This window comes from Pseudorca crassidens, chromosome 13 (genome assembly GCF_039906515.1).
Source record: "Pseudorca crassidens isolate mPseCra1 chromosome 13, mPseCra1.hap1, whole genome shotgun sequence".
Taxonomy (NCBI): Eukaryota; Metazoa; Chordata; class Mammalia; order Artiodactyla; family Delphinidae; genus Pseudorca; species Pseudorca crassidens.
Genome location: NC_090308.1, coordinates 30,539,363 through 30,556,633, shown reverse-complemented (window position 1 = coordinate 30,556,633; position 17,271 = coordinate 30,539,363). Strand labels below are relative to the sequence as shown.

At 34.3% G+C, this 17,271-nt stretch overlaps 1 protein-coding gene across 3 annotated transcripts in view; it reads left to right on the top strand.

The window, feature by feature from the left end:
• Positions 1–17,271, top strand: part of ENPP1 (ectonucleotide pyrophosphatase/phosphodiesterase 1) — a 100,860-nt gene that overhangs the window by 63,984 nt on the left and 19,605 nt on the right. For all 3 annotated transcript variants that reach the window (XM_067702074.1, XM_067702073.1, XM_067702072.1), the window contains exons 4-16: positions 471–596; positions 1,501–1,561; positions 3,703–3,800; positions 5,680–5,759; positions 6,661–6,780; positions 8,308–8,417; positions 9,790–9,855; positions 10,163–10,235; positions 11,387–11,495; positions 12,475–12,606; positions 14,727–14,758; positions 15,516–15,643; positions 16,893–16,962. In XM_067702074.1, the coding sequence (XP_067558175.1) occupies positions 471–596; positions 1,501–1,561; positions 3,703–3,800; positions 5,680–5,759; positions 6,661–6,780; positions 8,308–8,417; positions 9,790–9,855; positions 10,163–10,235; positions 11,387–11,495; positions 12,475–12,606; positions 14,727–14,758; positions 15,516–15,643; positions 16,893–16,962 (1,205 nt within the window). The remainder of the gene's footprint in view (positions 1–470; positions 597–1,500; positions 1,562–3,702; positions 3,801–5,679; positions 5,760–6,660; positions 6,781–8,307; positions 8,418–9,789; positions 9,856–10,162; positions 10,236–11,386; positions 11,496–12,474; positions 12,607–14,726; positions 14,759–15,515; positions 15,644–16,892; positions 16,963–17,271) is intronic.

The following is a 17,271-nucleotide window of genomic DNA, read 5'->3' as shown; positions in this document are numbered from 1 at the left end:
ATATATGAATATTTCTATGGGCTTATTAAAGCAAGAGTTCTGAAGATGTCCACTTAAACTTCAAAGTAAAACCATCAGACTATGGAAATTTTCTGTCTGATTTGGTCTTCTCTACGTATGACATGGAATAACATTTAAATGAGAGCGAGCCAGGTTTAGATTAAATTTTGAGAACTCTGACAATGACTGGTGGAGGAAGCCAAGATGGACATGGGAGTTGTATAATAAGAATTATGTTTGTTTACATTTTAAAATGATGAGATTCTGGCTTTTTAGTGAATAATAATTACTGCCTGAATATTTTCTCTCAGTTCAGATTGACCACTGTGGTGGCAGGTTCTGTGACTGACTAAGGGTTAGAAAATGGTCCATTGTCTCTTCATGGATGATGTTCCAGAGACATTTCTGTATTCACTTTGGACATGTTGAATTTGGACCATGAAATGTATTATGTTGATATTTGTTTCTAGAACGGATATGGACTTGCAGCAAATTCAGGTGTGGTGAGAAAAGGTTGTCCCGAAGCCTCTGCTCCTGTTCGGATGACTGCAAGGACAAGGGCGACTGCTGCATCAACCATGGCTCCGTGTGCCGAGGTCAGGAGGTCATGCCCTCGCCGGGTTCAGAGGCAGGCTTACATCTTCCTAGGTCCTAGCGGGGTTTAGCACAGATGTATTTTTTACATTAGAAGTCATAGTTATTGACCCACCATATTAGCTGAAAAAATATTTAAAAAACATTGTATTAAGGAAAATTTCAAAGATATATACCTGAATAGAGAGAATATGTGATGAAGCTTGCATCACCCAGCTTAATAATTACCATTATCTAACATGGCCAGTGTTGTTTTATCTGTAGTCACTCACTCTTCTGCTACAACCCCCTCATGTTATTTTGATATTAGCTGCATATTTAACGCTGTACTTGTGGAAAGATCACTTTTGCGGTCCTGGCTGACTATATAACAGGTTCCTTTATAGTAAGTGAGGGCGATGTCTGCTGTGCATTGAGAGAATGGACGTGAAGTTAGGGCATAAGATTCTGTGTAAACTGATGTTATGATGATGTCTCGTCTAGGTGTTACAGGGTTCCTTGAAATTCTTTGACAGAACCTGGCTTTGTATGAGAGGAACTAAGACATCAAGGATTTAATACCAGAAGATTTTGTTGGGTGGATAGAAGGAGGGTTGTAAATTTTGGCTGAAAATATTAACAATTTGAAAATGGAAAAGGTGCCTTCAAGTTCTCCCAAATACAGTAGTATGTTTTCGTCTTGCAATTATACATTCATTTTTTAATTCCTGATATCAGCTAACTTTTATTTTGAAACAGAATAACTCCCTTTATTTGTTTTGTTTCCCTAGAATCACATCCCATATTATCTATGTATCTGTTAACATATTTTGTTTTTGGAATCTGTCCTAATGTGTCTCACAGGCATCACAATCATTGTTTCTATTGAGTATGTTTAACTCATTGTACTTCTTGAAAATGTTTTAGGTGAGAAAAGTTGGGCAGAAGAAACATGTGAGAGCATTAATGGTCCACAGTGTCCAGCAGGGTAAGATTATATTCTGAGATACTAATTTTTTTTAGGAGTACCATTTTTTTCTCTTTCCAAATAAAAATAATAATTATTCATTGCTTCAGTAAATATTATTTTTAGTTAAGCCTTCTTTTGGCACTGGTGGTATAGAGATGATTATGGCATGACTCCCCACGGTGGAAGCTAGTGGAAAAAAGAGAGGTCATAAATATTTCGTATTCATGAGTGTTGGGTGAAAGTATTTGTGTTTTCCTTCTTAGGAAGGAAGGATCTTTACATTCATTTGAAGTTTTTCAAGTTGAACTTACAGCAAATTACAGCTTCTTCTTATTTTTTTTGTGTGTTTTGGTTCATTTATATATTTTTGGGATAACATGTCTGTGAGAAGATGTTACATAATTTTTATAATTTATACTTGTTATTTTTGTATTTAGAGTATTTTTATAATACCTTATGTTTACAAGGTCATCAAAAAAAATTGGTGTGGAATTCAGAAGGTAGAAATTTGGTGACAGTATTAAACATAATCATCTTTGCTTCACTTGAACAAAGATATATGAATTCAAATTCATATAATTTGAATTATTAATCTTCAGAAATATATTTTTATGTCTTTAAAATAATGATTTTTCCAGACTGTTAAACATTTTAAAGCTGTATTTTAGCTTACTTATGTATATAATTTATTTTTGTTTTTTAAATATGTATTTTTGTTTTCTGTTGGATGGAAGAGTTCTTTTCTGTTTAAAACAACAGTAATAGCAGCAAAAACTAAACCCAAAAAATTCCAACAGAAGAGACTTTTTTCAAAGAGGACTTCTCATATATCCTAAGATGTCTGTTAAGTCCAAGGTATATTGGAAATTTTACACTTAATGAATTTTGAATCTTCCTTTTCCTTCTAAACATTGACTATTATTTTCCAATTGTAATGTTGACTCTGTTAGTGGAAAATATAAGTCCTTCTTTCTTTACAAGAAGACCATAATTTAGGACACATTTTATTATACAGGAAATTATTATACCCGTATATTTACCTGGAGGCCCAGCAAACTGTTTTTATGTTTTCTGTTGATTGAATAGAAATAATTTTATACAGACATGGACCATTGAGACTATATGCAGCTGATTCTGCAGTCTCCCAACAGAACTCTGGTACAAATACTAGTTAGTGGAAATTATACACAAATTTCCTCCTTTTTCCATTTGTGTTTGGGTATGAGAGTAAGCTGGGGAGGCAGTAGGGTTGGAAAAGGCAAGGTAAGGTAAATCTTTGTGCTCAGATTTTTAAATTACTGAGTAAACTTTCAGTAGAAAGTTTTTTCATGGTTATCCAATGATATACGACTTTCCTACTGTCTGTCTATCAGATGTCATTAGAAGCTGCAAAATTTCTGAACCATGCCTGTTTTGCTGTAGCCATGGAATGGTTGTCCATAGTTATTCTCTTTTGTTGGGAATATCATTATACATTTTTTTTCTGCTTCCCTCTTTGGATTTCCATACCACACATGTAAATCTGTGTGTGTGTGTGTGTGTGTGTGTGTGTGTGTGTGTATGTGTACCTTCATTGTTTGTTCATTTCTAGCTTTGGATCATTTCTTTGTTGTTTATATATTTAAATGTAGTAAATACCTCACCAACTTCTCTATTAAATATTAATATCTTTTAAATATGGTAAACTTAAAAGCTAAATATTGTATATAATTTATGTGATATGAGATACTATCTACTAGTTTCAAGTAGAGACAATATCAGAAAATGCTTTTACAGAAAAAAAATAGTGGAAACAAGAAACATAATTTAGAACATGCTATTTGTTAACATTTATTCTCTTGCAAGTTGGGAAAATATGATTACATTTTAGTTGGCTTTGGTCTAGCTTTTGGAATAGCAGGAATCATAAATGATGGTCTCTGTGTGGTGGCTCAGAATGGTATGAGTGCTTAATCAGTACTATTTGATGATATATATGATAAAATATAAAAGCATATATGTGAATATAGATGCTTACAAAATATTCTTTATGAGGATGTTTGCTGAGCTTGTTAGTTTACCTAAGATTACATACCAACCTCAGTGGAAAATCTTCACTGAATCTGTGTCTTCTTTCTTCTTCTTTAAACAATTTTTTTTCTTTCTTTCTCATTATCCAGGTTTGAAATGCCTCCTACCCTCTTATTTTCTTTGGATGGTTTCAGGGCAGAATATTTACACACTTGGGGTGGACTTCTTCCTGTTATTAGCAAGCTGAGTGAGTAACTTCAGAGTTTACTATTGGAGTGCCACAGTTTCAGTGAGATAGACTAAGGAAGGAGTCTTTTTTTCGAAAAATACTGGCAGAATCTGTTTTACTAAACTCCTCTATTGAAAAAGAGTTAAACCTAATGATAAGGAACTAGTGTTTAATATTGTAATTGTTCTGAAACTGCCTTTTAAATAATTCTGAGATAATAGTAGTTATTTTAGGATTTTTATGCCTTGGTGGTAGATGTAGATATAAGGATGAGATAAGATATACTTTTTTTTTTTTAGACTTGGATTCCTTTTATGGACAAATTATTTATATATTTATCTGATATGTATTACATCTTAAAGTAGCATTTCAAAAACTGAAGATATTTCTGCTACGTTTCTAGTAGGGTAGATATAGAATATTTGTTATTTATCTTATAGTATCATGTAGCATCCTTCCAACTTCTTTATCTCAATAAAGCCTTAATTGAATGATTATTGTATAAGTTACTAATGCAATAGTAAAATTGTCTTTTCTCAGTATTAATGCCAAAGTTTTAAATCACATTAACCACCAGTAATATGAGCATCACTTGTATCATCATGGTTACTGAGAAAAGAAAAAATTAAATATGGGTATAAAAACCATAGAACATTGCTTATCAGTGATCAGTATTTAAGTAGCCACAGTGTAATGCTGGACTGAACTAGAAGTAAGTAAATACACTGTTTTGGTGTTCTTCTGGAGTTCTGAAACATTATTTACTAGACTTGAGTATATGAGGTTGGTTTAAACATCAAAGTCACTCTCAGTAAATACATAGGTACGTTTATTGTACTTCTTTTGTGACAAACCAAAATAATATTTGGAGAACTTTTAAAAACTTCAGTTTCTAATTTCTCCTGGGAAGAAAATAGTTTTTATAAATAATCATTTGACATAAAAAAGTCTTTAGCAGAGAGCTTGCTTGGGCAAGGAAGGCTCTGTTCTTACCAGCCAGGCTCATGAGCTTTGAGGTTTGAATATGGCCCTTTGTTATCATCAGGAGGAAAGTTTGTTTCCATAGCACCAAATATGAGTTCAGAACCTGAGTTCAGAATTAAGGAGCTGTAGGTACCTATACATGAAGTTGAAAGGAAATCAATACACAGTTAGACTAAGTCCTCTCTTTGGGTAGTTGGGGAATGTAGCTTGTAATTCTGAACTATTTGGAAGGCAGTGAGATAGACAGACACATGCCAATCTGAGGAATATTTTCAGGCAATGGGGTATTGATATGCTAGAATCATTAGTTATGTATTCCCTCTTCAGTAGTAGAGGCAGAAGACGAATGTGACACTAGGGCTAAATCAGCAACAGTTTGACTTCTGTCCTTTCTTGTACTTGAAGCCAGAAGATGCTTTTTATCTTTAGAGCAGTGTTGAACTTGTCTAGAGTTAGCTAGATTGGATTTTTGGGATGGGACACTGTCATCCCAGCTACTGCTTCATTCTTGTTTTAATTTTGCAGATTTAGCTACTAGTGCAGTTTTTTGTTGTTAAAATATAACTACTTCCTATAATTTAGTATGTTACCACCAAGTAGTAGCAGACAAAGATCTAGCAAGAATCATTATGGTCCATCTGGAACTTAATGTTATTGATAAGTATGGGATAATTATTTCATTGGCTTAACTATTTTGTTTAATGATTTTCTAAGTAAGAGAAAAACTAATTCTTAACATTGAATTCGAATCCAAAATGTTGCTTTGTAATTCACCCTGAATTTTTATATGGTTGTAAATCCCTTCTAGGTTCACTTTTTAGTACTATTTAGAAGTCTGTGGTATCAAAGCTAAATGAGGGAAACAGATTGTTAGTTGTATTTAATAACAATATTTAATTTTTTTCCCTTGTAGAAACCTGTGGAACATATGCTAAAAACCTGAGACCAGTATATCCAACAAAAACTTTCCCCAATCACTACAGCATTGTCACAGTAAGCTCTGCATTTCAACTGTTATATGTTCACAGAAGTGAGATGTAAATGTAATATTTTCCAAGAGAATAAGTAGATTTCAGATCAGAAAAAAATAACTTCTTTTTCATTGTGTAGTTAAGCAAGGAAACCTAGGATCTGGTCTTAGCTTTTCTACTAACTAGTTGTGGCCTTGGGCAGGTCACTTTACTTTCTGGGTCTCCATTTCCCATCTGTGAAAAGAGGTGACTAAAGACTCCAAGAAATGATTTCTTGGTTCCCTTTCAATTTAAGAGTCTCTGATTCTTGGGTCCTGTTTTTTCTCATTAGTTTTTATCTTACTTTATTTGAGCCCCAGACTGTCTGCACTCACATGTTCTCAGCTGTCTTTCCAGTCATCTTGATGTATGAGTTCTAAGCAAGCCACTTTGCCTGACTTTAGGTAGGATTACAACTCTATTTTTGTTTCACTCAAAGTTTGGAGATTTAATTTGAATCCAGAAAAAAAAAAGTAGAATTCATTAGGCCTTAGGGTTGAAGCCAGAGAATTAATACTTTAGCTTGTGTTGGTACAAGCTATTCTTGGACCCAACCAAAAAGGAGTTTGTTCTGAAGAAATGTTTCACTGAGCAATGCAAAAGGACAACACAGTACATTTTTCAAAATTAGGCTGCTTCTTTATATAGAACTTCATCCATATCATTCCTAATTTATTTTCTCCTATTACATAAATTAAAACACAAATACTCCATAAAATCTCGAGTGGTTGGTTGTGTTTTAACAATACCCATTGTTTTTTTCTCCTCTCCTTAAGCTGGATTAAGTTCTGTGTAGCTAAAGTTGTCTATTTCTCTTTGATGATTTTGTTCTGTAACTTTAAAAACTTAAAACTTGCATAAAACTTCTATTTTATATTTTTTAGGGACTTTATCCAGAATCCCATGGCCTCATTGACAATAAAATGTATGATCCCCAAAGGAATGCTTACTTTGCACTTAAAAGTAAAGAGAAATTTAATCCTGAGTGGTACAAAGGAGAACCAGTGAGTTGTTTGTTTTATCTATTAAAATTATTTTTATTATCCTCATCTGTTTCTATCAGAGTAAAATCCCAGATTCCCTGGAGCTTTTAATAACTCATTTCATTTACTATGTTTTTTGCCATCCTTATGCAAACAGAGATGAATTCAGGTAACTCTAAATATAGCTTGTATCATTATGTAGTTTATTCCAGAGTGGGGTTTGGGTTATGCTGAGCCAGTTCTCTTTTCTGCTTGATCTTACCTTTTTGTCCTAGTAGCGAAGAGCAGTAGTCTGGGGGTAATATTTTGATCTACACAAAGCTAACTGTTTCTACAGGTGTAAACTTTGACTTTGTTTGCATTTGCTAACTTAGAAGATTCTCTCTGATTGTGATTTAGATGTGCTCTCCTTTTGAGTTTTTATAAATTGCCATGACAATTCTATAAGGTCTATTTGGATAGTCTTGCTATTCCTCTTGGAAGGAGAAGAGCATTTGCAAGTTATAAATTCAGATTTTAGCTCTGACATTTAAAGCTGTGTGACTGTGGGTAAATTATTCTTCCTGTGCCTCAATTTTCTCATATCTGTACTGTAAATAATACTGTAAATACTGTTAACTACCTCATAGAGTTATTGTGATGATTAGTTGAATTGATAATCTAGGATGCTATTAGTTGAATTAATTCATTGATTAGTTGAATTAATAATCTAGAATACTATTTAGAACTGTAATTGGCAATAATAAGTGCTTAATAAATGTTAGTTACATAAGCGAAAATGTCAATAAGTTAAAGATATGTATATTTGTAAATTTTTCTTTTCTTTTTCCTTTCATGAATTTTTCTTCTTTTAAGAAGGAACCTATTCTAGTGGGAAGCAGCCGCATAGCACAGGGATATCAGCTCGGTGCTTTGTGACCACCGGGAGGGTGGGAGGGAGGGAGATGCAAGAGGGAAGAGATATGGGAACATATGTATATGTTTAACTGATTCACTTTGTTATAAAGCAGAAACTAACACACCATTGTAAAGCAATTATACCCCAATAAAGATGCTAAAAAAAAAAAGGGGGCTTCCCTGGTGGCGCAGTGGTTGAGAGTCCGCCTGCCGATGCAGGGGACACGGGTTCGTGCCCCGGTCCGGGAAGATCCTGCGTGCCGCGGAGCGGCTGGGCCCGTGAGCCGTGGCCGCTGAGCCTGCGCGTCCGGAGCCTGTGCTCCGCAACGGGAGGGGCCACAGCAGTGAGCGGCCCGCGTACCAAAAAAAAAAAAAAAAAAAAGGAACCTATTAAGTAGAAGTATGACTATAAAAGTTGCAGGAGTTATCAACTGTTCATATTTTTTAGGTTAATTTCTGATTATTTAATTTCTCTTTGCTGCTGTTCACAGTCATATTACATTGTTATTTTGTAGTCTAACTGCTGGAGCTTATTAACGTCAAAAACACTCTAGCATTTGGGAGGAAAGCATTGGGGTTGCGTGAACAGATGTTTTCCTAAGAAATGAATGCTTGCATAATTTCCTAACTTTCCTTCACTGGCTTCCCCAGATTTGGCTTACAGCTAAATATCAAGGCCTGAAGACGGGCACATTTTTTTGGCCAGGATCAGATGTGAAAATTAATGGAATTTTCCCAGACATCTATAAGGTGTATAATGGGTATGTATAGCTGTACTTTTTCTAGGACCTATAACATAGAATTTTTTATTTTCTTATCATAGCCTGAGTTCTCTCATTTGAATGATATGTTGTTTGAAAAATGAGACCTGTCAGAATAAGAACTCTGTCTCAAAGAGTTTTAGATGGATGATAGATAGACAGTAAAACTATGACGAGTTTTTTCCTGGAGGTTTTCTAGAAAGCACTGGTAACATGTTAGAGTTTGCATTCAGATCTTTGGGCAGGAATAAGATAAGTCCCGGTGAAAGTAGAGGTCCTGCACATTTTCACTCTAGGGAGAAAGAACGAGGAGAAGGAGGTGAAAGTATTAAAGGGACACAGGTAGGAGTGACTCTCTGGTATCTGGAAATATTATTTAAAAGAAGATATTAATGGTACCCCTGGATTTGCATTTTCAAATTACTTTGTTAAACGTTCCATTTAATGTGAGAAGTGATTGAAGTAACCTCCCTGTGATATTCAAAATCCATGAGGTACCACGAAAAAAACAGAAACTTCTTTTCTGGAAAACTCTCTTTGGATCATTTTAGGGAGACTAGCAAAATAGTTTGGTCTCTCACTTGGGAAATTATGTCATAAAATCAATACGATAATGTATTTGAGGGACGAAAGGAAAAGTTCATAATTCCAAACAAGAAATGCATAATGATTTTCTATGGTGACCTTATGCTGTTGTTTATTCCTTAGGGTACACACGGGCACCTTGTTATTTGCCGTTAGTTTCATTCCATAGATGGTTATTGAGATTCTATGTGACAGGCACTGTCCTAGGCCTGGGGGATTTGAAGAGTAGTGATATATGTTCTCTGGCTTCTCAAGGTCTGATAGAGACCTTCTCAAGGTACAACTAAGTGTACTTGAGGTTGGGCAAGCACTCTGATGGAGACATGTAAGCAAAATCCTGTGCCCACAGGAAGGTGTCGTTAATTCTGCCCAGAAATTGTTGCCTGGAGAACTGTCTGCTCATTAGGTGTCCACTTCCCAATTTTACCAGGAGTCATCAATGAGTGAGTTCTTCGTGAGGTCCTCTTTGAAGAGTGTATTGACACATGGGTTATTCATGCCATAGCAATTGCTATTCTCAGGTCCAGGAGTAAGATCCTGAGGTAGAGTATAGGAAGCAAATCTTTTAAACCCGGCTACAACTTCCATATGTGTAAAATTTAATGTTCGTTTCTTTGTCGAGAAAACAATTTTAAGTTTTCAGATGAAACTCTTACATTGCTTGGAACACATTTGATGCCTTGAATTGTTTTAGTCTCTCTGCAATTTTCAGTGAGACACACATTTATACCTTAAACCCAAACAGTTGTCACAGATTTGTTTTCATTTTGTTTATCTTTCATATTAGTTCAGTACCATTTGAAGAAAGAATTTTAGCTGTTCTTAAGTGGCTGCAGCTTCCTAAAGATGAAAGGTATGTAGACGATTAATTTCTGTCATAAAATACTCCTTTGTTTTATAAAAACGTCAGAATATTTTAAATAGATGACAGGAAAACTTTGCTATTGGCTATGATGTTTTATATCCAAATTAACTCTTTAGTGTCCTATTACAGCCACATTTTGAAGAACTCTAAACATGTAAATCATTTCTCAGCAATTTTAGAAATGTTACCCCAGTGTTGTATTAACTTTTATTCACTATCAGTTGTTGAATTATTCTTTCTATTCTGTTTTACAATGTGTTCGTAAAATATTACATTTTGATACTGTTTGATTTAGACCACACTTTTACACTCTGTATTTAGAAGAACCAGATTCTTCAGGTCACTCTTATGGACCAGTCAGCAGTGAAGTAAGTACATTTTTATCAGTGATTACTTCATTAAACCTGGTAATATCTAACTGAACCTTGCTTTGAAGCAGGTTTCTAGACCATTCTATAAGAATCCATGATTTCTGGAAAGAGTGAGTATTAAGCACATTTTTATTAAACCAAAAGATGCACTTTAATCAAAAAGAGTTGGGAACATTGTTTTACGCTATCTACAGTGTTAAATTGAACCAGTGATGAGTTAAATTCTATATTTTCAATTTCAAATGAGACTTGTCACACTCCACCCTTTGTACTCTTTCCATCAAAACCTATCTCCAGTAATTTCAGTGTAGTTAACAACCCACATGCCCTTGCTTTGATTCTGTCCTTCAGCTAAGTAGAAATGCTCCTTCTTAGGGGTGGGAGATGTGTGGCCGTCAGTGCGGCCATGTCATAATTAGACAAATGGAAGTTTCCTGTAGTTCTTATCTTGGTTCGAACAATTGGCCAGATGCTAGTATAATTTTTATTCTTTCACTATTAAGACCTGTGTCTAGGTCAGTTTGGCTACAAGAAGTCTAAGGATCATTTTGTAATTGATTATCAGATCACATAAGTTTTAAGACCAGTGCTATTTTTTCTATTCACTAAAGATTTCCCAAAGTACCTGCTTTTCTGTTTCATCTTCAGTCAAGGTCGAGCCCATCGCTTTTCAAATCATATTCATCAATTTATAAACTCAGTTAAACGCTAGTATTATTTGCTCATCGAAACCCACTTTATCTTCATACTTAAAAATTCCAGTCCATGTTGCTTGGATATCTTTGAGTGAAAGAAAGACCATGTTGAAAGAGGTTGTTTCATAATACAGTGAAATACACAGACTATAGATAAAGGTTAGACTGTTTTGATACAGTACCGAAGACACAGGCAAAACTGCACAAGAATTTGCCTCCCGTGGTTTTGCCCGGAGAGAGGAGGAGAGAAGAGCCAGAGGTAATTTGCCAAAATCATACACCATTCTGTGTCCTTGTGGTATTCATATGCAAAATAATACAGTTTGTATGGAAACAATGGGCTGTATTCCTAGAATTTTAATTTTAATTTTAAAAAATTAAGTACATAGAACTATAAGAAGCATTTCATGAATACTTTTAACTGCATGACATGAGGTTATTTCCCTTTCTTAGGTCATCAGAGCTTTGCAGAGGGTTGACAACATGGTTGGCATGCTGATGGATGGTCTAAAAGAGTTGAACTTGCATAGATGTTTGAACCTCATCCTTATCTCAGATCACGGTAACCTGAATTTGCATCATTTTTCCTTCAGGTTAAATGGTGCCCCCAGAAGTTTACTTGATTGATTATTGTTTTATTATTTCCTCTGACTTTTGTAGTTAATTCTTTCTTTTAAATGTGATTTCTTGTAGAAAGCCTTTAGAAAATACTACATTAAATATAAATCACAAGTGAAACGTAGAATTCACAGAAACCTAAGAGCCTATTAACCACAATGCACTCATCTCCTGATTTGGGGTGGGATTACACCAGGAACTTGGAGAGTTAAAACAATTTTTTTAATATTAAATTTTGGTAAATCTACTCTAAAAATTTTAGGTGTAATTTGAATAGATTATTATGTGCTGCTTCTGTTTTCTCTAGCATGATAAAGCTGACTTTTAAAAGCAGTATGTATTAATTTTGGCAATATTTTAAGTTAACTTTTACTTACTGTGACCTTTAGAACATGTATGTGTATAGCCTTGGGACTGTAAAAGCAATGTATATACAAGAAAATAGGAAAGACGTTCTTTTTGTTTGTTTGTTTTTGTTGTTATTATTGTTTACTTCAGAAATAATTACTGAAAACTATTTCTAGAAACAGTCCTAAGAAGCTGTATCCTAAAGAAGCCCCCAGTCCTGGAATGAGGTTGAGAGTTTTATACTCATAGTTAATATGCTAGGTGATTCTGAGAAAGTAACTACGCTTTCATATTCAGTCTAAAACTGTGATATTCCTCATCACTCACATAAAGATACTGTAATATATAAATAAGAAGAAATACTAATTTTGGATGAAGGAAAGGGAAAATTTTTTTTTTAAGTGACGTGGTAGGTATACATGAAATTCTGTGTCTTACCTATTAGATGTTCAGCTGTCATGAGTGCTGACCTCATGTTTATTGATTTAAATTCTGGAAGGGAAAGAAATTCTGTCCTACATGTTAAATGTTTTTTATTAAAGTTGTAACATGTTTGGGGATTTTTTTTCTCCTAGGCATGGAACAAGGCAGTTGTAAGAAATATGTGTATCTGAGTAAATATCTGGGGGATATTAAAAATGTTAAAGTTATATATGGACCTGCAGCTCGATTGAGACCCTCTGATGTACCAGATAAATACTATTCATGTAAGTATATCTCTATGCTAATTTTGAATATGATTATATTCACAATACATTCCTCAGAATCATTATGTCTCTAAATTAAAGAGGATCAGTTAATTTCCTTTTCATGATTAAATCTCCAGGGCTGATCTTCTGGGATTTTATGGAACTAGATGTGAGGGCACAAGTCTAACCGCTTATCTGTTATTCATGGCTAAGAATATTATTTGATGAACTTGGTACAATTTTATGTTATCGTTGTATCTTTTGCTTGTGTTGGGTTCAAGATTACTTGTACTAGAAAAATAAAAACTTAAGAGAAAAGTTCGACTACATTTATTCAACTTTAATTAATGTCATTTCATTAAAATAATTTACCGATGTTATAGGATAATATTCCATTATGAGGAGGAATGCTGGCAGAGATGATTAATTCTATAAGCAACTAATTTTTATTCTCAGAAATGACTTTCTTAAAGTGTTCCAAAAAACAATGAGAATGTATTTTTTGAATAGAGAAGAAGAAATTTCACATTCTCTCTTGACCCCATGTTGTACTCAAACTAAACTACCAAGAAATTTTAAATATTCATTCTTTTGAAAGTCAAGCCTATTTCAGAACTGATTGCACCTCTATTATACCCCTCTTTTTGATTACCATCCTTGGTAATTCGCAAATACTAAGGGCAGTTTTGTTTATCTTTTTGTTACAATTACCTTTGAAATGGAAAGAGAAAAGAGCTTTTCTGGCAGTCGTCAGCATTGGATTAGGTTTGGGTATATGCAGTGCTATATGTTTCAGTAGATACTGTTGAATATTCATGAGAAGAAGTAGATTTCCCTGCAGGAAAATAGTTATGCAAATATATTAACATAGTAACCCAAAGCACAGACACTAACTTGTACAATAACAAGTTTTAATTAGTGTTTAAAAAATTTATTAAAGTAGTACATGATTGTTAGAAAACCTGTTATAAAACTATACGGGCAATGGCAGTCCCCAGAGATGTTTAGGATAGAATGGCTAAGCTTAGCCACACCCTTATCTCAATTAGGCCCCTAAGTTTCCCAATTTCAAGTAAAAATTACATATCTCTGTATCTACATTCACACATTAAAATATATATACAGTACATATTCTTTTATCTGGATAATTTTCTCAAACTTATGTAAAGTATAGCTAAAAGAATCGTAGGGAGCTGGGCAGTTACTGTTTACATCACAGAGTACACTAAGTAAGTACACTGTGGGCTTGCTGTGAAAATTCAGTTTCAGAGCTCTTCTACCTGCCCTCACTTCTAAATCCCCCTATGTCCTTATCTGGAAATTCTGGAATTATCCTTGAATATCAAGGTATGTAAAAAGTAACAGTTTTCCACCCTAGATCCCCCTAATTCACAGCTCAGTTCCTCTCTCTAGAGATAAATACTTAGATTTGGGATGTATCTTCCCAGGTATTTGCTATGTATATGTAAAACACATTCATTTTAATTTTTACAAAGTGACATTATACAGGATCTAGATGGGTGGATGGAAGGATGGATAGATATTTGGATGCATGGACAGATAGATAGATGGATGGATGGATAGGCAGATGGACAGGCAGATGGATGAATGGACACACATATGAATGACAGATGGGTGAACTGATGTTCTATAACTTGCCTTTTCACTTAACAATAGGACATAATTTCACAGGCATGGTGGTAGTGGAGGTTGGGTGGTTCCTAAAGATCTGTCTTATTCCTGTCAATGGCTAATATATAATAATTGAAATCAGTGGTCCCCAACCTTTTTGGCACCAGGGACTGGTTTCGTGGAAGAAAATTTTTCCACGGATGGGGAGGGGGGATAGTTCAGGCAGTAATGCGAGCAGTGGGGAGCGATGGGGAGCGGCAGATGAAGCTTTGTTCACTAGTCCGCTGCTCACCTCTTGCTGTGTGGCCCAGTTTCTAACAGACTGCAGACCGGTACCGGTACGTGGCCTGGGGGTTGGGGACCCCTGATTTAAATGATGGGTTTGAAACCAGCTTTGGTATTTAAATATAGGGTTTGAGTCTGACATTATATATTTTTTGTATTATTTTTATTTCTAATGATAGCATACCATTCAACTCTTAATTCTTATCTTTGCCCCCCTTCAGTTAATTATGAAGGCATTGCCAAAAACCTTTCTGTGAGTATCTTTTTTCCCCCATTACTTTGTTATTACTAGTTTTGTATAAAATATATTTAGAAGAAAGTTTCAGTATTTGTTCTTGGGATTGTAGAATTTAATCTAATTTTTTGAGTATCTGGGCCAACATTTAAATGCTCTGAAGTTTTTAAAGACCTTTAAGGACACGCCTCAATAATGTAGGTTTCTAAAATTTTACGCATTTATTTATTGACATTGTTAAATTTATATGACAGTACAAGAAATAACTGAAAACAATAGAAGGGAAAACCCTAGAGCTGTACTACCATAAACACTGTTAGCATTATGAGGTATTTTCTGCCAGTCTTTCTTATGCCTATTTTTTAAAATAAGCTTTTGTCCTAGTGCTGATTTATCTATACTACATGTTTTTACTTGATAGAAAATTCTTAAGATTTTAAAGAAAATTCTTAAAATTGTTATAAGAGTGTTTGAAAATATGATCATCAGTAATAACACAAAGGTAAATGAGTGACTCAATCTAAGCATCCTGGGACTCTTATGTAATAATTATGATTTTTCTAGAAAAATAAGAATATTCAATAGTTGGGAATATTCAACTTGTACTTTATATCGCTAGTAAGAACTCAGGTTATTTGCATCTGTGACTTGTTGGGCATACTGATTAAATGTTTGTGAGAAAAAATTCATATGGGGTTAGGAAGCAATTTCAAGGGAAGTTTACACTTACGAAAATATGGAAATAATGGTTTTTCTTTGCCTTCTACAATTTCAGTGCCAGGAACCAAACCAGCACTTCAAACCTTACCTGAAACATTTCTTACCCAAGCGTTTGCACTTTGCCAAAAGTGACAGGATTGAGCCCTTGACATTCTATTTGGACCCTCAGTGGCAACTTGCATTGTAAGTTCTGACAATCTCCCAGGTAAACTTAGCTTGATCTTGTAGTAATTCAAGGTAACCACTGGGCCCTTTCCAATGATGTCGTTATATGAAAACTACAAATATGATTCTCTTCACTCTATCCCAGGGTCTCTCAACCTTGGCCTATTGACATTTTGGATCAGATAATTCTTTGTGGTTGGGGAGTTGTCCTGTCTGTTGTGGGATATTTGAAAACATCCCTGGCTTCTACTCACTAGATGAAAAAACACCTTTTCTGTAGTTGTGACAACCAAAAATATCTGCAGACATTGCCTGAAGTCCCCTGGGGAGGGGAGTCACCTCCAGCTGAGAACCACTGCTCTGTCCCCTCACATCCGTCTTGATTATTTCTTATGCTCCACATTTGTGTAACCACTTGCCATTGTATCTCTTCTGCATGTTACAGTTGTGCCTAATAATACCTTCAGAGTCTGACAAATAATTGGCAAAACTCTTTATAATAATGAGCCATTATCTTCTTCATTAGACAAAGCTGTTTTTTCATTCTTGTTATACTAGTCCATTAATAAACCTCAGTTTATTGGTGTGTTCAGCAAATTATTTGGATGGTTCGTATTGTTAATATCTCAAAACTTGATCATTAACTCTGTATGGTTGCCAGGAAGCCAGGGATGATAAATACCCCTGTCCAGCAAAACCTAAGCAGGGAACCAGAATTCAGTCAACAGAACTGCACTGTCTCTGCTTTATTAGAGAGCTGTGCTTTCAGTGTTTAGAAAAAGAATATGAAAGAAGAGGAGGTCCTTACCTTCATGGGAGAACTAATATTAGTGAGCATCTACTGTGTTCTAAGCACTTCTTTAGTACAAACCGTTTAATTTTTATAAACCCAGCATGACAAATTGAAACCACGAGAAGATAATTAAATCGCCAAAGTCACAGCTGAGTAAATAGTACGGTTAGGGTTCAAAACCATGCTAATGGTTTTCTCCTTTATACCATATTGCTTATAATTGATTCGTCTACAAAATGAAAGATAAAGGTGGCTGTCCCTTAATGCTTTTCAAAGACAAGTGTTTTATTTACTTTTTTTTGATTCGCTTAACAATAGTTACTTATTTTTTATCAAAGAATATTAAAAATGTACAAAATTATTAAAGAAAAATATTAAAGAATAGTTACTCTATTAATGGAAATAATGTCATGATTGTCAGTTTTGCTTTATGAATGGACTTTACATTGTTAATTTATATTATGTGAAAATTAGGAATTCTTCAGAAAGGAAATATTGTGGAGGTGGATTTCACGGCTCTGACAATGCATTTTCAAATATGCAAGTGAGTAAACCTATTATACAGTAAAAATTATAGTTTATATCTGAAGAAAAAACTGATATATAAAGTTTTAGACTTAAAATCATAGACTGTCATTATATGTCTTGAATGAGAATTAATGAAGCTTATAATTTCATGTAGCTGTTTTACTTTGGACATTAAATAACTTAATAGAATTTTGTTAAATATTTATATTCATGTTTTATGAATGTGACTTATACCTCATACTAAATTTCTAGTAATTATTTTGTATGTATTTGTGCTTCATTAAGAATGTTGCTCCACAGTAAATGAAAGCCAGTAATTCAATAG